Source organism: Sphaerodactylus townsendi, linkage group LG01 (genome assembly GCF_021028975.2).
Source record: "Sphaerodactylus townsendi isolate TG3544 linkage group LG01, MPM_Stown_v2.3, whole genome shotgun sequence".
NCBI lineage: Eukaryota > Metazoa > Chordata > Lepidosauria > Squamata > Sphaerodactylidae > Sphaerodactylus > Sphaerodactylus townsendi.
Genome location: NC_059425.1, coordinates 50,893,057 through 50,913,098, shown reverse-complemented (window position 1 = coordinate 50,913,098; position 20,042 = coordinate 50,893,057). Strand labels below are relative to the sequence as shown.

General features: G+C 40.2%; 2 protein-coding genes across 2 annotated transcripts in view; both read left to right on the top strand.

Moving 5' to 3' along the window:
• Positions 1-13,043, top strand: part of PLEKHH2 (pleckstrin homology, MyTH4 and FERM domain containing H2) — a 75,753-nt gene extending 62,710 nt beyond the window's left edge. The window contains exons 26-30 of the mRNA XM_048483004.1: positions 1,228-1,373; positions 3,746-3,875; positions 4,520-4,606; positions 6,136-6,273; positions 10,056-13,043. Of these exons, the coding sequence (XP_048338961.1) occupies positions 1,228-1,373; positions 3,746-3,875; positions 4,520-4,606; positions 6,136-6,273; positions 10,056-10,241 (687 nt within the window). The 3' untranslated portion in view covers positions 10,242-13,043. The remainder of the gene's footprint in view (positions 1-1,227; positions 1,374-3,745; positions 3,876-4,519; positions 4,607-6,135; positions 6,274-10,055) is intronic.
• A 3,278-nt stretch (positions 13,044-16,321) lies between these two features.
• DYNC2LI1 (dynein cytoplasmic 2 light intermediate chain 1) overlaps positions 16,322-20,042 on the top strand; it is a 32,837-nt gene continuing 29,116 nt past the window's right edge. The window contains exons 1-2 of the mRNA XM_048483012.1: positions 16,322-16,448; positions 19,878-19,995. Of these exons, the coding sequence (XP_048338969.1) occupies positions 16,369-16,448; positions 19,878-19,995 (198 nt within the window). The 5' untranslated portion in view covers positions 16,322-16,368. The remainder of the gene's footprint in view (positions 16,449-19,877; positions 19,996-20,042) is intronic.

Below are 20,042 nucleotides of genomic sequence, written 5' to 3'. Positions count from 1 at the left end.
TTTTGCCATCTTCTAACTCCCACACATATGAATGGAAACTTCCATTCATTCAATAAAATATGGAGAAGTGTTTAAAAAACACATAAAGCAGACTGATTAGGCTCTGCAGTCTTTGCAGGGCAGCAGCTGCCCTTGAATCCTTGCAAACAGTTGGCCATCACTAGTGGCAGCCGATTTTGGAGCTTTAGAGGAAACATGTCCCATGTGGTCTAAAAGCAGCATTCGTAGGTTTTTTCATTCATTCATTTATTACAGTCATAGACCAGAAATGTAAGCAACAGAAATAATCAAAAATCTCACCAAACACTATTTCTGAATTACAAAAATAGAACAGTTAAAAATTAGGACACCACATATAAAACATATTTAAATCCTTGTAAGATTCTGCTGAATAGTATACTTTTTGAATCCTACAAATCAAGGCACAAAATCTGCCAATTTATTGTGATATCGCCATCTGAGTTTTTTTTTTAATCTGGAACATGGTTTTATAATGAATTTTCTTGGTTTTAATGCTATATATATTGTTGTTATGCTTTTATTATTGTATGCCGCCCTGAGCCCTTTGGGGGAGGGTGGCTAATAAATCTAAAATAAATAAATAAAATATCCAAAGATTGTTGTCTGATAAAAAGTATCTCTATTTGACAAACACTCCTCTCTTGTAGTAGGTTAATATTTTCTGACCGAGTTTATAATAAGGACATCTCAATAACATATGACATTCATATGTTGTTCTTCTGGTTTTCCCGTCTGCTTTCCACAACAAGAGCAATTCTTCTATAGTCTCTACTGGGAGAAAAGCAAAAGTTGTGAAACTTAAGTTAGGCTTACTCTCTTTTCTATGTATACCTACTTTAAACCAGTATTAGTAGCACACATGTAAAATAAAGACAATAACAATATCAGACTTTCCCACACAATACTTTTTACATGTGCTTAGTTAATCCTAATTTTTGTGTACTTTTAGTAACTAAAACTGGAATAATTCACACGTATTTGACTTAACATAATTAGATTTATTGAGTAAATGTATTGAGTACATGGCTTAATTTATTTAAATTATGCTTATGGCTTCTCATGACCAAGACATTTGATACAATTCACTTGAGAGATTCTTTAGAATTGTTACATTATATTATGCTTTAGGTTATGAAATATCTTGAATTGCTAAAACGTTTCTGTAGCAGTAATAATCATATTTATTTTTTCTCACCTGTCCACTAGGTGGAGATTGGGGACTTTGAAAGGCCTTTCTCAACTCCAGCAGGACAAGGCATTTCCCAGTCCAAATCTAATCAAACCTTAAAACAAGTTGTGGAGAAGTTTTATCCAAAGAGATATAGGGATGGCTGCTCAGAGGAACAGTTAAGGTATGTTTCTTAAATGCTTTGCTTTTTTTAAACAAAACACAAAACTGAATTACATGATGATTTTGTTCAGCTATGATAGTAAAAATTAGATTCAGTATGCACTAAACAAGTTAGATGTATTGTTATTAAAATCTAATATCCATCACTTTGCGGGATTAAAGAAATTGTGTTCATTAACACGTTTTCCCTCATGCACATTGAAGCATACTGAATGGGTTTCATCAACGGTGCTGCCGTCAGACATATATATTTGTGTCAAAATATGACAACCATGTTTGTAAAACGGAGGACTGCATTTTAAAATTTGACAGAGCCACTTTGCCATACTGGAGGATGATCCTCATAAGTCACTTGGTAATTATTTTAAATGTTGTGTGTGTGTTTCTTTCAATGAGTTGTATGATAAGTTGTAGAAGGAAAAATGAGAGTGGCCATCACACATTTGCATACTACCTCCATATGTAACAAGTGCTGCCTTTGTAATGTGTACGCACATTATATGTGCAACACATTTTCAAACCTGAACAGTATTTTTAATTGTTTTGTACCAAAACAAAGGATTATGGTTGACAAAATGAAAAGTACTTGTGTTAAACAAACAATAAATATTTATTAACTTTTATTGCTTTTTAAACTGACTGGAATCATTTTATCATTCATTGCACATGAAATTTGGTATCTGTTGTATGATCTGACCATTGGAATATTGAGAAGTTCAATAGTCATATTTTGGTGGTAATTTGTTAAAGAAGCATTGAAATCTTATAGCTGCTGAGTATAAAAATACAGTTTGTACCTGCAAAGATTTTAGCATTTAAGGAGGTCTGTGTGCCCCACTCTCAGTCATGTTCTCCAACTATATACTCATATTGACAAACTCTTTGCAAAATATTGCCAGCCACCATAAAATTTGTTGTTGAAACAAAATGTATACATTTAATAAAATAACAAAATATCTTTTGGCATCTAAATGCATTATAGCACAAGCTGTCATGAGACAAAGTCCAGTGTCAGATACAAATTTTATATAAATAAATTTCATCATAATTTCATACACATGGAACACTAATATGGTTTTTAATTGCATATTATGGGAGGTAAATTATAGTTCTAGGGTGGAGTACAAACATAAGCTCTTTATGAAAGAGGTGTCAAATATCTCAACCTGCTGCCTTGCTTGTGTTACCAGACCAACACACGGTGGCTGGGTGAGGGCTCTGTTTTAAGACAATGATGTCTCTACCCATCCTACAACCCTTGGGAAGCCTAGCAATGCCTTGCCAATATAAGGAGCCAATTCTCTGCATTGGCTGGTGTACCCACAAGGTCAGAAACATTCTTTTCTGGACTTGCCCTCGACAATATCTGCCTTGCAAAATGCCTGCCTCACACCCTTTCTGAAGAGAGTAAGGAGAAAACAATGTTTCTGCCATGGAATTCCACTTCCTACCTGCCTCACTAAGATGAAGAACGTGCAAGTATAATGGCTACAAATCATCCCTGCTCACACTATACTAACTCTCTTCCTCTGATTAACAGCACACCTCTTTATGTTATCATAGAAACTGTAATTTCATCAGTTTCCTCCCACCATCAGGCACTCCCAAGTTTGCCCATCAAGCTAATGTTTCAACCATTAGATTAACAACTCAGCACTTAAGTTAATGTCTGCCTCTTCTCTTTCCTTGGAAAGGCAAGGCTCCCCTTTGTCCTGGGAAATTAAGCATCATGCTGCATAATCCTGAGGGTCCCTTTTTCCTTATAAGAAGCCCCCTCTTCCAGTAGCCAGTGTCCAATATTTCTAGACATCTCTCTGTTGATATTGTCCCCAACATGTTGTTCATTCCTCTACCAGAGCTAGTGCAAGTTGCTCAGCTCTGTTTATCATACCATTCTACTCCAAGTTCAGCGACTATGACCCATTTTTCCCAGTTCCTCCACTACTCCCAACCTATCCCGTGAACACTGCTTATATTCTAGGACTGGGTGTGTGTTCTGCTACTTTGATTATTGCGTAATTATACGATTACTGTTTTCCTTTTAATAAATTTGTTACACTTTGCTCTCTTGCGGATTTCTTTCAAAAGCTGACTTTTGTATACATAGGCAATTAAGATCTCAAGCTTGCCCAACCTTTTGCTAAGACAAGAGTCTGCTAAGTTTGCTAAGACAAGAGTCTGCCTCACTCAAAAAGGGACAGACTCCCACCATTTCGGGTAAAACTTAAGTAGTTTCTTAAGAGAGGCAGCATAGACATTTTCAAAATAAATAATTAAAACTAATGTTGTTTCGTTTGGATTGATATTTGATATATTTCCCCCTTCATTATATTCCATCTTCACCTACCACATCTTTATGCTTGATGTCAACAGACAGCTTTGCCAACGACTATCAACAAAATGGATGGCTCTCCGTGGTCATTGTGCTGCTGACTGTGTGCGTATTTACTTAGCCGTTGCTCGAAAGTGGCCTTTCTTTGGTGCAAAACTATTTGCCGCAAAAGTAAGAGTTCTAGTAAATTTGAATTTTTATTTTAATAAATATTTTATTTATTGATGCAAACAATATGGTGAAAGAATGGTGTGTCTTACATTTCAATTAGTTTATTGTAAACTGATATCTCTACACTGGAAAAGTGAAACCATATCACTTTCTCAAAAGCGTAAGGCTGGTGTAACTTAACTTGGAAACTGCTATGGAAACACTGTTAGTTGGATACAGTGCACTGTGAACTAAGCTTAAAATCAAATAATAATGACTTTCATGCATTTATTTCACATTTAAATAAAACTAGACTGGCTAGGATTACCTGGAGATTTGTGAGTGGAACCTAGGGAGCTGCAGGGTTTGGGGAACCGAAGGACCTCAGCAGGTATAATGCCATAAAGTCATCTCTCTAACCCAGCTGTTTGTTCCTGGAGAGCTGATCTTTGTAATTCCAGGAGATCTCCAGGTCTTACCTGGAGGCTTACAACTCTGTGACTGACATTTTTCTAAGTCTTGAGAAATTGCCAAAATACTTATTTTACCTGACTGCAACTACTTTGGAATGTTAATGATTTGCTACTATCTAATGTTTAGGATAGTTCAGTATTTTATTCATTTTAATAACAGCAATTAATAATGTAAATATACTTTCTTTCAAGATTCTGACAATATCTTCACTAGAGAATGCTGACGTATGGCTTGCAGTTTATGAAGATGGCATACATGTTCTTGAATATAGCTCTATGGTAAGGAAAAAATAGTCTGAGAGTTGTACAAAGTCAGATGTGGTATGAAACTCACGAGCCATGTTAAGCAACACAATCTTTCCATTCATTTTAGCAAGCTTCTTCTAGGGTATTTCAAGTGCCCTGAACATATACCTGCCTGTCTGAAATTTTACTTTAAAGAAAATGATGGGAAATTTCTCTGTAGCACTGATCATTACTGATACAGAAATTATATTCTAATTATTTCACACAAGAAGTACTGGCCTGGATCCAAAGCACCATACATGAAAGTAAGGGAACATGGAAACTTTTCAGTTTCTCCCTTCCATTGGTAGCGTCCTTCAAAAGTTCTGACTGCCCAAGGCTAATGGATCCTCCAGAGTAGAACCTGATGTGATTGATGTGCTGAATGACCTCTGTGAACATGTGGAAATGTTTAGCCTACTTGGGAAAGTGGTGATCTGGACATGTTTTACAGCAATATGTCTTAACAGAGTGTGGAGCACCACCTGCACCAGCCAGATTCAGGCCTTCAGCAATCCCTTCTCCACTTCACGGGTGGTCGTCTGCCCGTTCTTTGGCCATCTGTCTTTCTTGGTCATGCAGAAGGCCTAGGCCTCACGCTCGATGGCTTCCAAAGCTGTCCCCCTCCACATGTTGGCGCTGAGGTAGAGCCAGACCAGTCTCCTACTTTCCTCCTGGTCTTCTCTCCCTGTCCCTGTCTGTTCTGACTACACTCTTCCTTGCTCATCTCTCTAGCTCTCCCTCTCCCTCCTCCTCTCCCTCTTCTTCCCCCTAGGGCTTCCTTTCCTTCCTCCTTTTATCTCCCACGTTTGCCTCCTTCCACCTGGCCAGAACCTGCTGCCAGACTCCTATTGGCTCCTGGGCCAACAGTCAGAACCTAAGGCCCACAGATTGGCCCTCTGACCCAGGAGCCTACCTGCCCGTTTAAAATACGCCAGTTGGGGCGTCACCCAGCCCTGTGGTGGCGTCAGGCTGCTCACAAGCTGGCATGCCCATGCAAGCCAAGCTCTCCCGTTGGGCTTCTCCTGCCCACTCTCCTGTTGAACGTTCCCCCGTCCCTTTCTTTTCTATTACTGGGGAGACTGGTGGCATCCTCTCTGGAGTGGACAACTCTTCACCATATAATCACTCCATGCCGTGCCATGGAGAGAAACACATTTCACTGTGACATACCTCTGAAGATGCCAGCCATAGATGCTGGCAAAATGTTAGGAACAAAAACTACCAGACTTTGGCCACACAGTTCGGAAAACCCAAAACAGCCAGTTGATTCCAGCCGTGAAAGCCTTTGACAATACATTGTTACAACCAGTGTTTGAACTGCCTGGCTCACTTATGCATGCATGCTTATGCAGAAATACTCAGAAATAAGACCAACAGTTTTGAATGCAGTTTTATTTCCAATTAGGCATGTGCAGTATGTGCCAAAATCTTACAAAATGCACTGGTGAACATGGATAAAAATTGGTGAGCAATTTTTTTCCTGTTAGCATTGAACCTTTCTTTTCCTTTTATATTTCAAGAAATTAGTAGTGACATATTTATACAAGAATCTGATGACCTTTGGAGGCTATCAAGATGATTTTATGCTGGTGGTTAATAACATGCACACACACGAAAAGCCAACTGAGAAACTCTTATTTACTATGACCAAACCAAAGGTTAGTATCTTTACAGTTATTTTAGTACTAGCAATAAAGCCATTTGTGCAAGAATATACAACAGGCTCTAGAAAACTGTGATTTGCTCACATCAGCATGGCCTGTCCCCCTTGCTTGTGTGCCTGCTCAGCTCTTTAAAAATGTGGCATGCATTTTATATAATAAAATGTTACAGGCAGCCATATATATGAGTATGAAGTTCTAATAATTTTGACTTTTTCTAGTAGTTACAACAGTTATGTTGACTATAGCTCACATTTCAGACTGCAGTGGTTTGCATGTGTAATTATTGATTGGGTAGCAGAGCTCAGCATGGCCATATGTGATGACATAACTTGCTGGTACTGGGTTCTGCTAGCCATTCAGTCTCTGTGTGGCTGCACGGTGCCTGAGCATCTCCACTTCCACTTCCCTTTTCCACCCAGTAAGGATACAGCAACTCCTTCATCCTTTTTAGTGCATACAGTTTCAGATATCCTCTGTTAGATTTCACAAGTCATAGAAAAACAAACCATGTATTTTCTCTCTTCAGATGAAAAAGGCAAGTAGACATTGGGGCATTCTCTGTGACATTGCAGTATCTCAGAATTCCCGTCTTATGAAAGCAAACTTCAGCCTAATACTTTATACAGACACACGCACACACACACACACGGTACCCGGCCACGCATTGCTGTGGCTTATTGTGGTGAAATGGGAAAGGAACAGTAGCAGCAAATCAATTGCAGAGGCCAGCAGTACGTGCTCATGGAAACGCGCAGGCTGATACTGTGCGATGTCATTGATGTGTGTGACCACATTCCTTGGGGGGAATGGAAAGCCACCCCTCCCACACATCTAGGCTGGCTGGTCACAATCCTTTACCTGGGAGTAAGGTGGGTTGGTGGCAATGGGTGTCGCTTCTGAGTAAACCCTCTGAGGGGCGCGACTCAGCCATTCAAAGTATGTCATGGTTGCTTTACCGAGTTTACTCCTGAGTAACGCGTGCCTCGGAGGCACCTGGTTTTCTGAACTGTAACCTCAGTATTCAGGGAATCTAGGCTGGCTGGCCCCTACCTCCCCTCCCTTGCATGCCACTCCTCACTCTCTCTCCTCCCTAGCTTCTCTTCCCTTGCATGCCTCCCCCTCCATCCCTTCCCTCTCCCTCCCTCTCTTCCCTTGCATGCCACCTCTCCCCTCCCTCCCATCTTCCTCCGCTGGGGTGGGTGGGTCATATCCAGATGATGGGGCCCTCCCTCCCCTCCCTTGCATGCCACCCCTCACTCTCTGTCCCCTCCCTCACTTCTCTTCCCTTGCATGCCTCCCCCTCCGTCCCTTCCCTCTCCCTCCGCTGAATGTGTATGAGAGTAGGTGTGTTGTGTGGTAGTAGTGGGTGAGGCACAGACAGTGAAAAGTACCTGTGTGTGATGGGGGGAACCCCACCTGACGTCTCACATGGCAACGTGTGGATGTGTTTCACTTCCACTCAAGTTATTACCTATGTACTGTTTTCACTGCTCATATCTGGCCATCTGAGCGAACATTCTAAGGGCACGAACATTCTAAGGGTGACAGTTACACACAGCCAGCTTCATGTCTTTCACCATAGAGCACCAGGAAAAAGGCGTTTTACCTGGGCCATGTGTGAAATGTCAGGTATCTGAATATCTAAAAACACTCTCGCCTGGCTGACTACAGTGGCTAGGAATTTTCAGAGGAATTGGCCCAGCAGTTACTGTGCTAGACCATCAGGAACAAACTCATGGTTTGCTTTATATGTTTAAATGTGCTATAGAGGTTATGGTGACAGACCTAAAAGAGAGCCAGGTAAAGCTGACCTAGGTAACATTGGGATTAGCCTAATCTACCGTCACAGGATTGTCGTGATGAGAAAAAGAAAATGGTGTAAGCTACCTTGAGCTCCCTGGAAGAACAGGATAAAATTAAATAAACTATTTCATTGTGTGCATGTTGAAACTCCCAAGAACTAATAAAAATTCTTACATTGGATATGGTTAGCCAACAGAAGTGCAGTCTTAAAATGTGGCAACAGTGCTTACAACGACACAACATTTGTATCCTAAAGTTATAGACTGTGTTTGTGACAGCCATTTAATTATTCTGCCCCATCTCCAAATTAAAGCTACCAATTCATTAGGAACATACCAATTTATTTGCCAGGTCAAGTGAAAGATTCATTTATTTTAGACCTTTGTATTCAACAACAGCCCCTAAGTGTCTTTAGGAAGTTCACGAATAGGGAATGGAAATGTTATGTCCTCTCATTTGTCCCTAATCAGAGATCTGCAGAAAGCAGGTTGGTGGCATGTACACTCTGGAATTGATCTGAAAATCCTTAGCCATATATGGTACACAGTGCTGATACTATAATACATACAAAGAAAGGGACTTATGAAAGCCATTGACTGACTTGAAAGCGACTAGACAAACGTCATGGTGGATTATATTAGTGACTTAAATGCCAAGGAAAAGGTTGATTTCAATCATTGATTTAAACCAAAATCTCTGTCATTTATATAGTTCCTGACTTGAAATTGGTTGCTACAATAAAAGCATATTGATTTATAATGGAATATAGCATTTATGCAACCTCAGGGGGTATACTGTAAGCTTCTTGAATATTTGACTTTGTATAATTTTTTGAAATAGCAATTCTGTGCATTATTTTTAGATAGTAATGCTTATGTAGTGTTGCTTTTACAACCTTGAAATCAGGGCTGGCTTTTCTAGCTAGAGAGATGCTGTTTGGAATTCACACTGGAAGAAAATTATAGCTGAAACATTTAACTTCATTTTAATATTATTTTTTAAATACTGATTTTAACCTTCCTTAACTTTTAGATCTTCCTGTAATTCTGCTTTAGCCCCATAGTACTAATATGAGAGTACAGTCATATACAACTCAGATGTACTTTAGCTTGTATTTTCAATCTCTATGCATTGTAAGACAACCATGCTATTAAAGCAGAAACTGATACATACAGAGTAGAACACTACAGCTAATGCAGGGGTCCTAACATGATGCCCATGGTACCGGCTGACATGGCACTTGTCAAGTGTTTTTTAGAAAATGGGTGGGGCTATGTGGGACAAGGATTTTGATTGGCTGTTGAAGATCAAAGTGGCTGCGCAGAATTTTTAAAAAATTGCATCAACAACTGCCACTCCACAGCAGAAGGATCTTTACTTTAAAACTGAATGTCTGTTTTAAAAGGCATCCTATTAAACAGAGCTTCTGCTTGATGAGTTCAAGAGTTACTATTAGAGTTATACATAACATCATTCCCTGACACACTTTTTAGTTAGCTACACTTTCTGCACAGCCATTTTGTGGTTCGCTCCACCTCTTGTGCCAGACACTATTTGATTGTGTCCACCATCCTTTGTCATGATGCTATGGGTGCCTGCAAGCTCAAAAAGTTTAGGGACTTTGAGCTTGTATTTGTTAGAACCCACTGAGTCTTTTCATGACAACAGAATGCACTTTCAGGGGAGTAGCAGAAGAGTCAGCTGACAATGTGACTACTAAAGGAGCAAGCTTAAGTGAGTCGGATTGCATTTGTTGGGGGTTACTCCCCAGAAGGAGGTGATAAGTGTGCAAGCCAACTCAACTTTGCGACATAGGCTGAAGGCCATTCACGGCAGCAGCAGATAATTCTGCAGAAAGCCAGGAGGCCACACAATTCAGAAGTCACATATCTATTTGATAAATACATCTCATTCGTTAGTTTAAAATGTTTGGAAATGACATGTTTGAAAATTGTGGGTTTTTTTAATTTCAGATTCTTGAAATCACTCTTCAGATTGCCAGCTACATTAACAATTTACATCAGCAAAAAGGAGCTGCTCACCACTTCTCTGCTCCTGCAATATTATCTCTTCAAGCAGAAAGGCAACATAGCAAGGATGTAGGCTGTCATCCATTTTTTCTGAAGAACAGACCAACTAAAGGACCTACTTTGTTATGAAAAGGCTGTACCTTTGAAAGTGAATGGTACTGGGTGATCGCATTGCATTGTGTTGCAGGAGCACACATACAAAAGTGGGCTTTGGTTATTCATTAGTGGTACTACTCATGAACCAGTTCTGGTCAAGCTGAGTGTGATTTAAAAGATTACTTCTTTTTTTTAAGGACTACTGGAGTCCTAACGGGGCATTTAAATACTAGCATACCCAAATATTTAAATAGATGGCTGTTCTGATACAGACCCTGTTAATCTGTAAGGAAAACTAGTGTAATTAAGAAAACGAGGCCTTCTTAAATTCACTACAAGTTCATTATGTTCAGCAACAAAAAGTTTATGGGTAAAACTCTTTTTAGGGGGATCTGCTTACATTCTGGGATATCTTCCTTTGAATAGGTATGGGTACATGAACACAATCAGAAAACACTATGAATCCCATTGCTGTGCTTTTTTAAAAAAATCTGGCTGTGTTGTGGGGTTAACCATGATCTAATAAGATTCCAGCCTTTTAAAAAATTGTTTCTCTGTTCAAGAGTGTGTATATTTTTGTTATTTTTCTGCACCTCGGCTTCTCCTGGGTGTGTAGAAACTTTTTACATTATGTAGAAACTATCTCCTCTTTCTGTACCAGGCCCCATTATGCAGATTTTTTGATCTGCACTCTGAAAGATTCAGAAATCAGATATGTGGTAATGAGTTTTCATTTCCTGAAATAAAATAAACCACAGCCTTGTTTTTCATTATGGGGAACAAGATGGAAGATGGGGAGTAAGAGGGAACAAGAAAAAAGGGAAATAAAATGTGAGAAGGAAAGTATAGAGGGTATGTTGCTCTGCGTAAGGATATATAGTCACAAATAGTGCAATCCTGTTTACTGGAATGTAAGTTCCACTGAGCTCAGTGGCCTTATAGCCACAGTGTACCATGATAGCTGGGGTTAGTGTTGTTTTAATTAAAACATTCATAAAAGGGATGCCTTATATCATGTTAATATATTTGAAATAATATATGCCACTTGTTTTAAGAAGTAAATTCCAGGACTTCTACCTCTTTTCCATCAGTTTCAGGAGTAGAAATTTCAGGTTACCAAGCCTGAAAAGCCAGACACGTTCAATTCAAGGTAGGACCAATTCAGGCTTGAATGTAGCAAAATAACCAGGAATTCAAAGATTATGCCCAGAGTGAGCTCAAACTGTTTAACTTTGATTTCTTTCCTAAATCTACAAACCGATGTTATAGATTCAACACATATTTGTAAATCTAGTCTTTGCAAATCAACTGAAAGTTAGTTAATGTTAAGATGTCTAATATTATACTTACATAGGGAATGAGTCCTATGGACACTGCCTCTTTTACTCGCTGCTTATAATTTTAAATAGCTACCTAGAAAATTTCGTTTGAACATTCTGCCATTCTCAGACTAAGGGCCCAATACAGGGAGAGGAGGGTGAATCACCTCCCGGTTATGGTGTGAGCCCGCATCAGTGGATTTACCCTCTCTGGGGCACTTGCTGTGGGGCAAAAATGCCGATTGGCAGATGCCATGGCCCTTTGGGATACCTGAACATAATGGCCCAGTCGGGCCAGTGACGGTGATAAAATGCCCATGTGAACTTTTGCCTTACTGTATTTGAGGTGCATTTATGAGCAGTACAGCATTTACATGGAAAAAGTCTTTTAAGCATGTTGTTTGAAGAAGGAGGGGGGGACAACCCTGTAAATGCCAATGGTTAAATTGCTGATTTACGTATAACAATTTGGGATAGTTTCCCAGGACCATTTATTTATTATTCTTTTACTACTAATACTTGATACCAAAGAGTTTTGTTTCCTCATGAATTTGAGATTTTCCCCATGTTTTTAAAGTGAAGCTTCTGATATTTGATGGTAAATTATATTTTAAATCTGGAATTCTCTTTATCTAGTTTTCCTTTGAGAGAGCTATAGCCACATTGAAACAATTTTCATAAAAGAGAACATTGTAAATACTGTGAAACAGGGCAGAAAATGTTATTGGTACTAAAATCACTCAGCTCGCTCAGATTAACTATACCTCTTTGGTCCACTCCACAGGGACCAAAAACAGCACCCCTGGAACAGTAAAAGCACTGCTCCAGGTGCGCTGTTTGCATGACTGCCGCCTCTGCAACCGGTGGGGAAACGCTGTTTTCTAGCCTCGCTCAATGAGCAAGGCTTTTGGGAAACAGCATTTCTTGCCAGCATTGTACAAACAGTGCTGGGTTGAAGGCGACGCTTTTAGGCACCTCCTGTTTTCCCCAAACTTACCTTCTCTCCCTGCGAAGCTCTGCTGGGATTAGGAGACGCACACACACTGGCTTTCGACCGCCGGTGGTCGGAGGGCAGCGTAGGCATGTCTCCTCTTCCCTGTGGAGCTCCACAGGGATAGAAGTTTGGGAAAACAAAACAGAAGCGCCTCCGTGCAAAGGTGCCTCCGTGGGCCACAGCCACTCCGGGACTGCTTGCACGGGAGTATGCAAATGGTCCCGGGGCTCCACCTGCATCATATATGCCAGTGTGCAGCTGCTTCCCTGGCCTGTGCGGAACAGATCTTTGGGCATCCCTACTATTCCCATAAACAGTTATAATGTTCTTATCACTTCTGAAAGTGATGAGGGACAGTGCTTACATAACTAGGTAGCATAAAACATCTAGGAAACAATGCAATAGAGCTAGTGTAACCTCAGCTTATGGGTTCTGTGGGGCAAAATTTGGAAGGAGTCGCTCTGGAGGGTTTTCCGGGCTGTGTGGCTGTGGTCTGTTTCTCACTGTGTCTTTTCTCTGTGATACACCTCTAAAGATGCCAGCCACAGATGCAGGCGAAACATTAGGAACAAAATCCACCAGCCCACAGCCACACAGCCCAGAAAACCCTCCAGAACCAGTTGAATCCGGCCGTGAAAGTCTTAAACAATACAATTTGGAAGGAGTTTGCAACAACTAAATTTTAAACAGAATGGTTTACTTTTCTTAACATATAACACTTATTAAACATTAACATTTAACAATACACTTCAAAGTCCAGTTAAGTTTCATTTCAAGTCCTTCTAATTACAGTCTTGTAATGCCAAGTCCATTTCTTCCTGCAAGTGGGTGGCTCATGAAACTCCAGAGGCTTGGTGAACTGGATTCAAGATGATGAAGGTCCCCAAAAGAACTCTCACCATTCGCACCCAAAAACCCTTAAATAAGGTGTTAAGAGCTTATCATGATATATCCAGGTCCCAACCTGGTAGCTTCGCTTCCTCCAACCTCATGAGTTCTGCAGCCTTCTGGTTCTTTTCAGACTCCACCCCTTCCTGGGTCATCCCATTCTTAACATAGGGGTTACACTAGGATTGCCAAATTAGAAACCAGTGCAAACAGAAAACTGAGACATAACATACCATAAACAATACAGAAAGTAAGACGTTGCAGTAAAAGCAAGATGATACATACAATAAACATGGTAATAGACTAACACCTTATTGCTGCATAAAAGTGCCCTCCTGGACTGTTCTATTATATTGCAGTCCTAATCTGTTTATTAAAATGCCCTTCTGAACATTTCTGTTTTGCTAATACTGCAAAATGGCAGAAGTGTGAGAGCATTCCTGATCTCAGGCAGGCTGTTGCCTAAATGGGAGCCAACACAGAAATTGCACATGTACAGGCAGTTGCCAGTCTCACTCATTCACAGGATTGCTCTCTCAGATTTGTATCAGGATGGGGGGAGAGGTTGCTAAAAAAGTTGTAAGTAACATCCAATTAAATTTCGTTGGGTGTTATTTACCAGTTGATATTTACCTCCATGCCATGAAAAGCTTCAGCTGCCCATTTCTATGCATTAAAACTGTATTCAACGAACAGGAGATTTTTTGCAGGTTAGCTAGCCACTCTGTAGAGTAATCTTTTCTCCCATGCTGTTTTCCCAATCTAAAATGGCCCAAAGTGGTGTCATTTTTCTTTAGGTCAAATATGCATACACAGAGTGTGTTGTCTGTATTTTTGCTTCAGTGACACATATTGCAACTCTGCAGGACTGTTATGCATTGGGAAAGTAATATGGAAGAAAAGGACTAACAACCCCATCCTTCTTGCCCCTTTGTTGAGTGGGCATCTCTATAATTGAGATGCTGGTGAGGGAGTTAGTTGTTGTTTAAGACCCCTGGGAGTTCTAACCATAAAACTGCCAGTTTCAAGTGTAATTTGACCCTCAGTTAGCACTTTTTATTTTTCTGAGCAACTGGATATAAAAGGTTATCAAACTTTACTGGGGGGTTTAATCTCATTTTCAAATGTGAGCCATTTATAGAAATTGGTTCCCATGTTACATTCATTAGTTACCAAGTTACATTCAGCAGAAGAAAGAATAGATAATTTTGTACCTGGCTATAATTCTGACATGGCAATTTTTATATTTTTCGTATAAATGGGTATCTGAGTACAAGGCTCCCAACATGATTTTTAAAAAATTATTATTCAGCAGTAAAATGTTCTCTATCTACCCTGAACCTGCTGGTGGGGTAAATTTTGAGAACGTGCTCTAGATTAACACTGAATTCCTAAACAGAGTTGCATTCTTTGAAATCCACTGAAGGATGCAGACTACTGTAAACTACATAAAGAAATGAACTGACAGTGTAACCCTATGCAGAGTTAGCCCAGTCTAAACCCATTGAAAGCCATGGCCTTAAACTGATGCAACTCTTCATAGGAATGTACTATAAATTACAGAAAAAGTGGGAAGCCTGCATCAACATTTAGAGGAGTGGGTGACCATCCAAAGAAGAACAGTTGGTAGGTATTTTACATTGTACTTGTCATCGTGTTTGCTGCTTGTTTCAAAGTAATTTAAATAATATACTTTTAAAGGTCCATAATATGATTTCGGTACCCATTTTATTTATGGTACAGTAGTTGGTTATTGTATCATACATTATCTCAACCACTACACGTTCTTGCCCCAATCCAGCAAAAGCAATCCATGTACAAAAGCAGGCTTTTGTGCAGACATCACTGCCTAGATTGGCACCTGCAAATTCTGCATGTATAATACACTATACATCCAGATTCAGATGTGAAAGCTTATGCTGCCTTTCTTCATTTTGTTCTTTTCAGGAGTGTGTGCGTTATAAATACAATTTTAGGATACAACTAGAGCTGGATTGGAATGTCTTAGTTAAATAATGTGGGTTAATGATGGTTATGGGGGTGGGGAGAGAGAGCTCTCCATGTGGACTGAAGTTATATAGGTCTGTTTCATCCAAAAATTTATAGTCCTTGAAAATCGTTTAATGAACCTAATAAAGAGATACTTTAATGGAACTTGTACTTCAAATAAATTAATGTTATATAATTTTTATTTGTAGAGTATTTGTATTTTATTTTGTGGATATTTAACAATTTTTGTATATTTTTTATGACTGTAAAACATTCTAATAAAGGGATCATCAAAGAAAACTTCTTGCATTTTATTCTGCAACATCAGTCTAAGACAATTTCAACTCTATTATGTTCTTTAGTCAATTTGTATTGTTTTATCATGTACATATGTAAACCGCCTCGAGTCCCTCTGGGAGATTGGCGGGGTAGAAATGCAAAATATAAATAAAATTAATTTATATCTCTCATATTTCCACACAAATATTAAAATTTGTAGATTGTTTCACAAAAACGATAGTATCACAGTAAAACATACAAGCAGAAGCACCGTTTTTAAAAAGGACACTGTCAAGCAGCTCCAGAAGATTAAAAGATACATGTGTGTCCTAACTGAATATTTCAAGTCGATTTTTATATGTTCACTTTCATTTCATAAATAAGACTTAAAAACTCTAAACTAAAGACCACATAAAAAACTTAAGCCACGGAAGCCTCAAAATGACATCCTGGTACGCAGAGAATTATCAAAAATCATTTAAACAACCTTGATGCAAACACATTCTACATCTATTTCCCGCAGTTGCCATTGCTGATAATGCTAATTCCGAATCGTGCGCCAAAACAGGGATTGGAAATTCAAAAAAGACATGAAAGCAGGCATCGTATGAATAAAACGCGTCACTCGCCAAAGAACTACATCTCCCATGATGCTTCGTCGCACCAAGTCTCCGGCATAGGAGTAGTTCCCATGGAGACCGGGAGTCTGCAAAGGCCTAAGAATTTGGAGGGGCGTTTTCGTGGGGCCCGAGGAACGATGCCCGGGGACAGGTAACTGGGCTTATGGGGCATCACCTTCGCTTACCTCCTTATTGCTGCATCGCGTCTCGGGCATCCAGCGATTGTTGCGTGGAGTTCCACTTTCCCCAGGGAGAAGAAAGAGGGTCTTGCTGATGGTGGTCGCATGATTCCCATATGCACGTACTGCACATGCTATGTGTCCGCATGCCAAACCACCACTTCTCCTTTAGGTTATCTCTTTTGGCTGATCTGCATCCCACTTTGTGGCCACAAATGGCAAAATGCCATTCTTCGCTCAGCCCTCTTCCTGCCCGGTCCCGACCTCCTGTTTTGGACTTCAATGGTGGGGGAAATTTTGCGGGAATTTTTTCTGGCTGCCGAGTTTGCTTTGCTCAAAATATAGTTCCTGATTTAAATAGTATGTTGATTTTTTTTGTCCACCGAAATTAGATTTATTGATGATTGTTAATTAATCATTTCCATATCCCTTTGTGTTTGCAGAGTATCTCGTTTTTATTGCGTCTCCTTTGACACTGGTTACTATTGCTGCTTTATTGATAGAAAATGAACAAATAAAGAGAAATTTGCTTTAGGCTATGCAATTAGTCATGGCAAGGACGGAGATTTGGAATGAGAGCTGATTACCCCCAATTTGCTAGTTTTTGTGTCCCAGGTCCAAATTCCATGTACCCCCTTCCTCATAGCTTCAAATCCTGGTATGGAGCCCTTATTGAGCCTGTGTTTTAATCCCACTGGGTTTTTACCATACTGCTCAATGGATCATTTAAATTCAAGGAATCAGCAAATGGTTAACCTGCATGCACACACACACTTTTCCTACTATCATGGTCTGATCCACTTCTGCCACCTGTGGCTGCTTTTTAGGGCAACCTAAAACGTCTAGACTTCAGAGAATTACCAGGTCATGGGAAATCTGTGCCTCAAATTGTGATTAACAGTATAGGAACTGAATTGTTGCAATTTGGGACAGTTTTGCATGTCACTTCATACAAACACACAATCTTTCTCACTATTTGTCCAAGCAAAAGGACACTTTTTTGCCCTTTCTAGTACATTTTTACCCTTTGAAATTTATCATAGACACAGTTTATTTTATTTTATTATTTTATTTTGTTATTTACTAGGACTTGGAGTGGCTGCTTCATAAGCTTGGCTCAAGCCTTCTTGTGCTGTTGGAACATTTTTTTTGGCAGTCTGCATCTAATTTATTGGGAAGGGTTAGTTAGAAACACATTTGCAGTTGTGTAAATTCTGCACTACTAAAGGAAAAAAGTCTTGACCAGGCCTGTCCAATCCTGTCAGACTTCAGAATCTAAGCAAGATCAGCTCTGGTTAGTATTTGGATGGGAGACCACCAAGCAAGTTCAGGGTCACTATCCAGAGGCAAGCAGTGGCAGATCATCTCTGAATGTCTGGGTTGTCTCCTAGGGAAGGGTTGTCTCTTAGGGAAACCCTATGGGGCTGCCATATGTCTGCTGTGAATCGATGGCACTTTCCACTACCACCAAAGGAAAAAAAAACTTTCCAAGCAATTCTAGGAAAATGAAGCATATATGATGTTCAAAGGACAAAGACAGCAATAGAGTACATATGCAATACTGCTCTGAGACTGTTATAAGATAAAATGCTGTATTCCCACATGTATCAATCAGAGTACCACAGAGTTAGGTCAAAGGAAATAACAGTAGAAACCTAAATGGTTAGTTACAGTCTTCTAAGTCCATTGAAGTCAATGGATTTAGAAAGATACAAGTGGGGACCCGCAAGGCACTTGCAGAATGAACTATCCCATTCCTTTGCTTCCTCTCCGCTCTCCCAGCTTCTCTCAGTCACTCTCTTTATCCTGCATGCCATCCCTTTTCTTCTTAAATTCTCTCTCCTGCATGCCTTTCACTTTCTGTATTTTTTCTGCTCCCACTCCATCACTTTCTCTTTCTGTCCCCCCCATCCCAACACTCCATTTCAGCCCCCAACAACTTTCCAGCTGCCAAACTGCTTTCCCCCATGCATAACAGCAGCAGTGGCAGCAGCAGCAGCTCTCCTGAAATCACAATGGACCTTCCAGCTACAGCAGTCAGTCCCCTAGGGGATCTGATCTCTGTCGCCTGGAGATCAGTTGTAATTCCAGGTGATCTCCAGCTTTCATCTGGAGATCGGCAAAACCAGTTTAGCAGGAGGAAATGGCTGCTTTGAAAGGTGGAGGTCCCTTCCCTCCTCAAATTCCACCCTCCCCAGGCGCCACCCCTCTAATCACCAGAAAGTTCCTAACCTGAAGTTGGCAATCCTGTCTCCTATCTGCTCAACAGCCACCAGCTTTTCCTTGCCCCTTTGTCCTAAGCTTTGCATCTCTACCTTGTAAAACTAGTCTTTCTCACCAGTGGGGACCACAGCAGCTCACATTAGCCACCTCTGCTCCTTTTATCCACACAGCAACAACCCTGTGAGGGTGTTAGGCTTAAAATCTGTGACTGGTCCATAATCACCCAGTGGGCTTCCACAGCAAAATGGGAATTTGAACCTGGGTCTCACAGATCCTGCTCTGAACCTTTAACTGGCTTTCATAAGGTGGCTGCTGTTGAACAGTAGTAGCAAGCAGCCAAGTCTAGCTGAGTCATGTGAGTGGGGTGGTATCAAGTCACCCAGAGGTTGCTATCAGACCTCGGGTTGCCAGCTCTGAGTGGGACCTGGAGATCTCTCAGAACATCAGATGAACTCTAGACAACAGAGATTTGCCCCCCTGGAGAGAATTTTTGTTCTTGAAGGTGGTCTATATGACATTATAGGCCCCTTCTCTCCCCAAGTCCTGCCCTCAGACTTCATCACAAAGTCTCCAGGAATTTCCCAACCTGGATCTGGCAACCCTAGGCCTGGCCCCAATGAGTCCACCTTCAAAGGGCAAAACAGGCCTGGAAAGCCCCCCCCCCCCCTTGCCTTTTTTACTGGTAGAACTTAGCCTGGAATCTGTGGTATCCTAGCAACAATTACTGAGAGAAATCTGTTGCTTAAAGATACAGCCACTCCTTTTATAGTTTTTTGGCTTTTTTAAGCTCACCAATTTATTTATTTATTTAGATTTTCTGCAAACCTGGAGCTCATTTCAGGTTTGCAAAAAGACCTGTGTTGCCAGTTCACAGTTCCATCACCAGATTTAAGTATGCAAGGATTTGTCAACTTTGCTAGTAGATATATAGATAACTTCGTTTTGAATTGCACTGTCAGACTATTAATCTGAATAAGAGGTCTGGAGTATTCTATAGCTCAGGCACCCCAGATGAAAATTTCTCTGGGTACTGTCCCATAATGTTGTTCACAGTTTACTTAATAAACATATTCATAGGAGAAAACTCTCTGAGCAGATATGTTTGGGTATAGCTGGAAACTGGAAACAATGGAAGCTTATTTTGTATGACGGCATTCTTGTTTTGTTTTCTCTGCCAGTGACACCTTATGGGATATTGCTAAAGCTGAAGTAGACAGGAGAGAAAATCAAGAAGGTGACAGAGATGGACTGGAATGTTGGGAAAGATCCATATTTTTTATTGGAAATAAAAATGGGGTAATTGATTTTTTTTTACCAAATTACCATATATTTAAATTAAATGA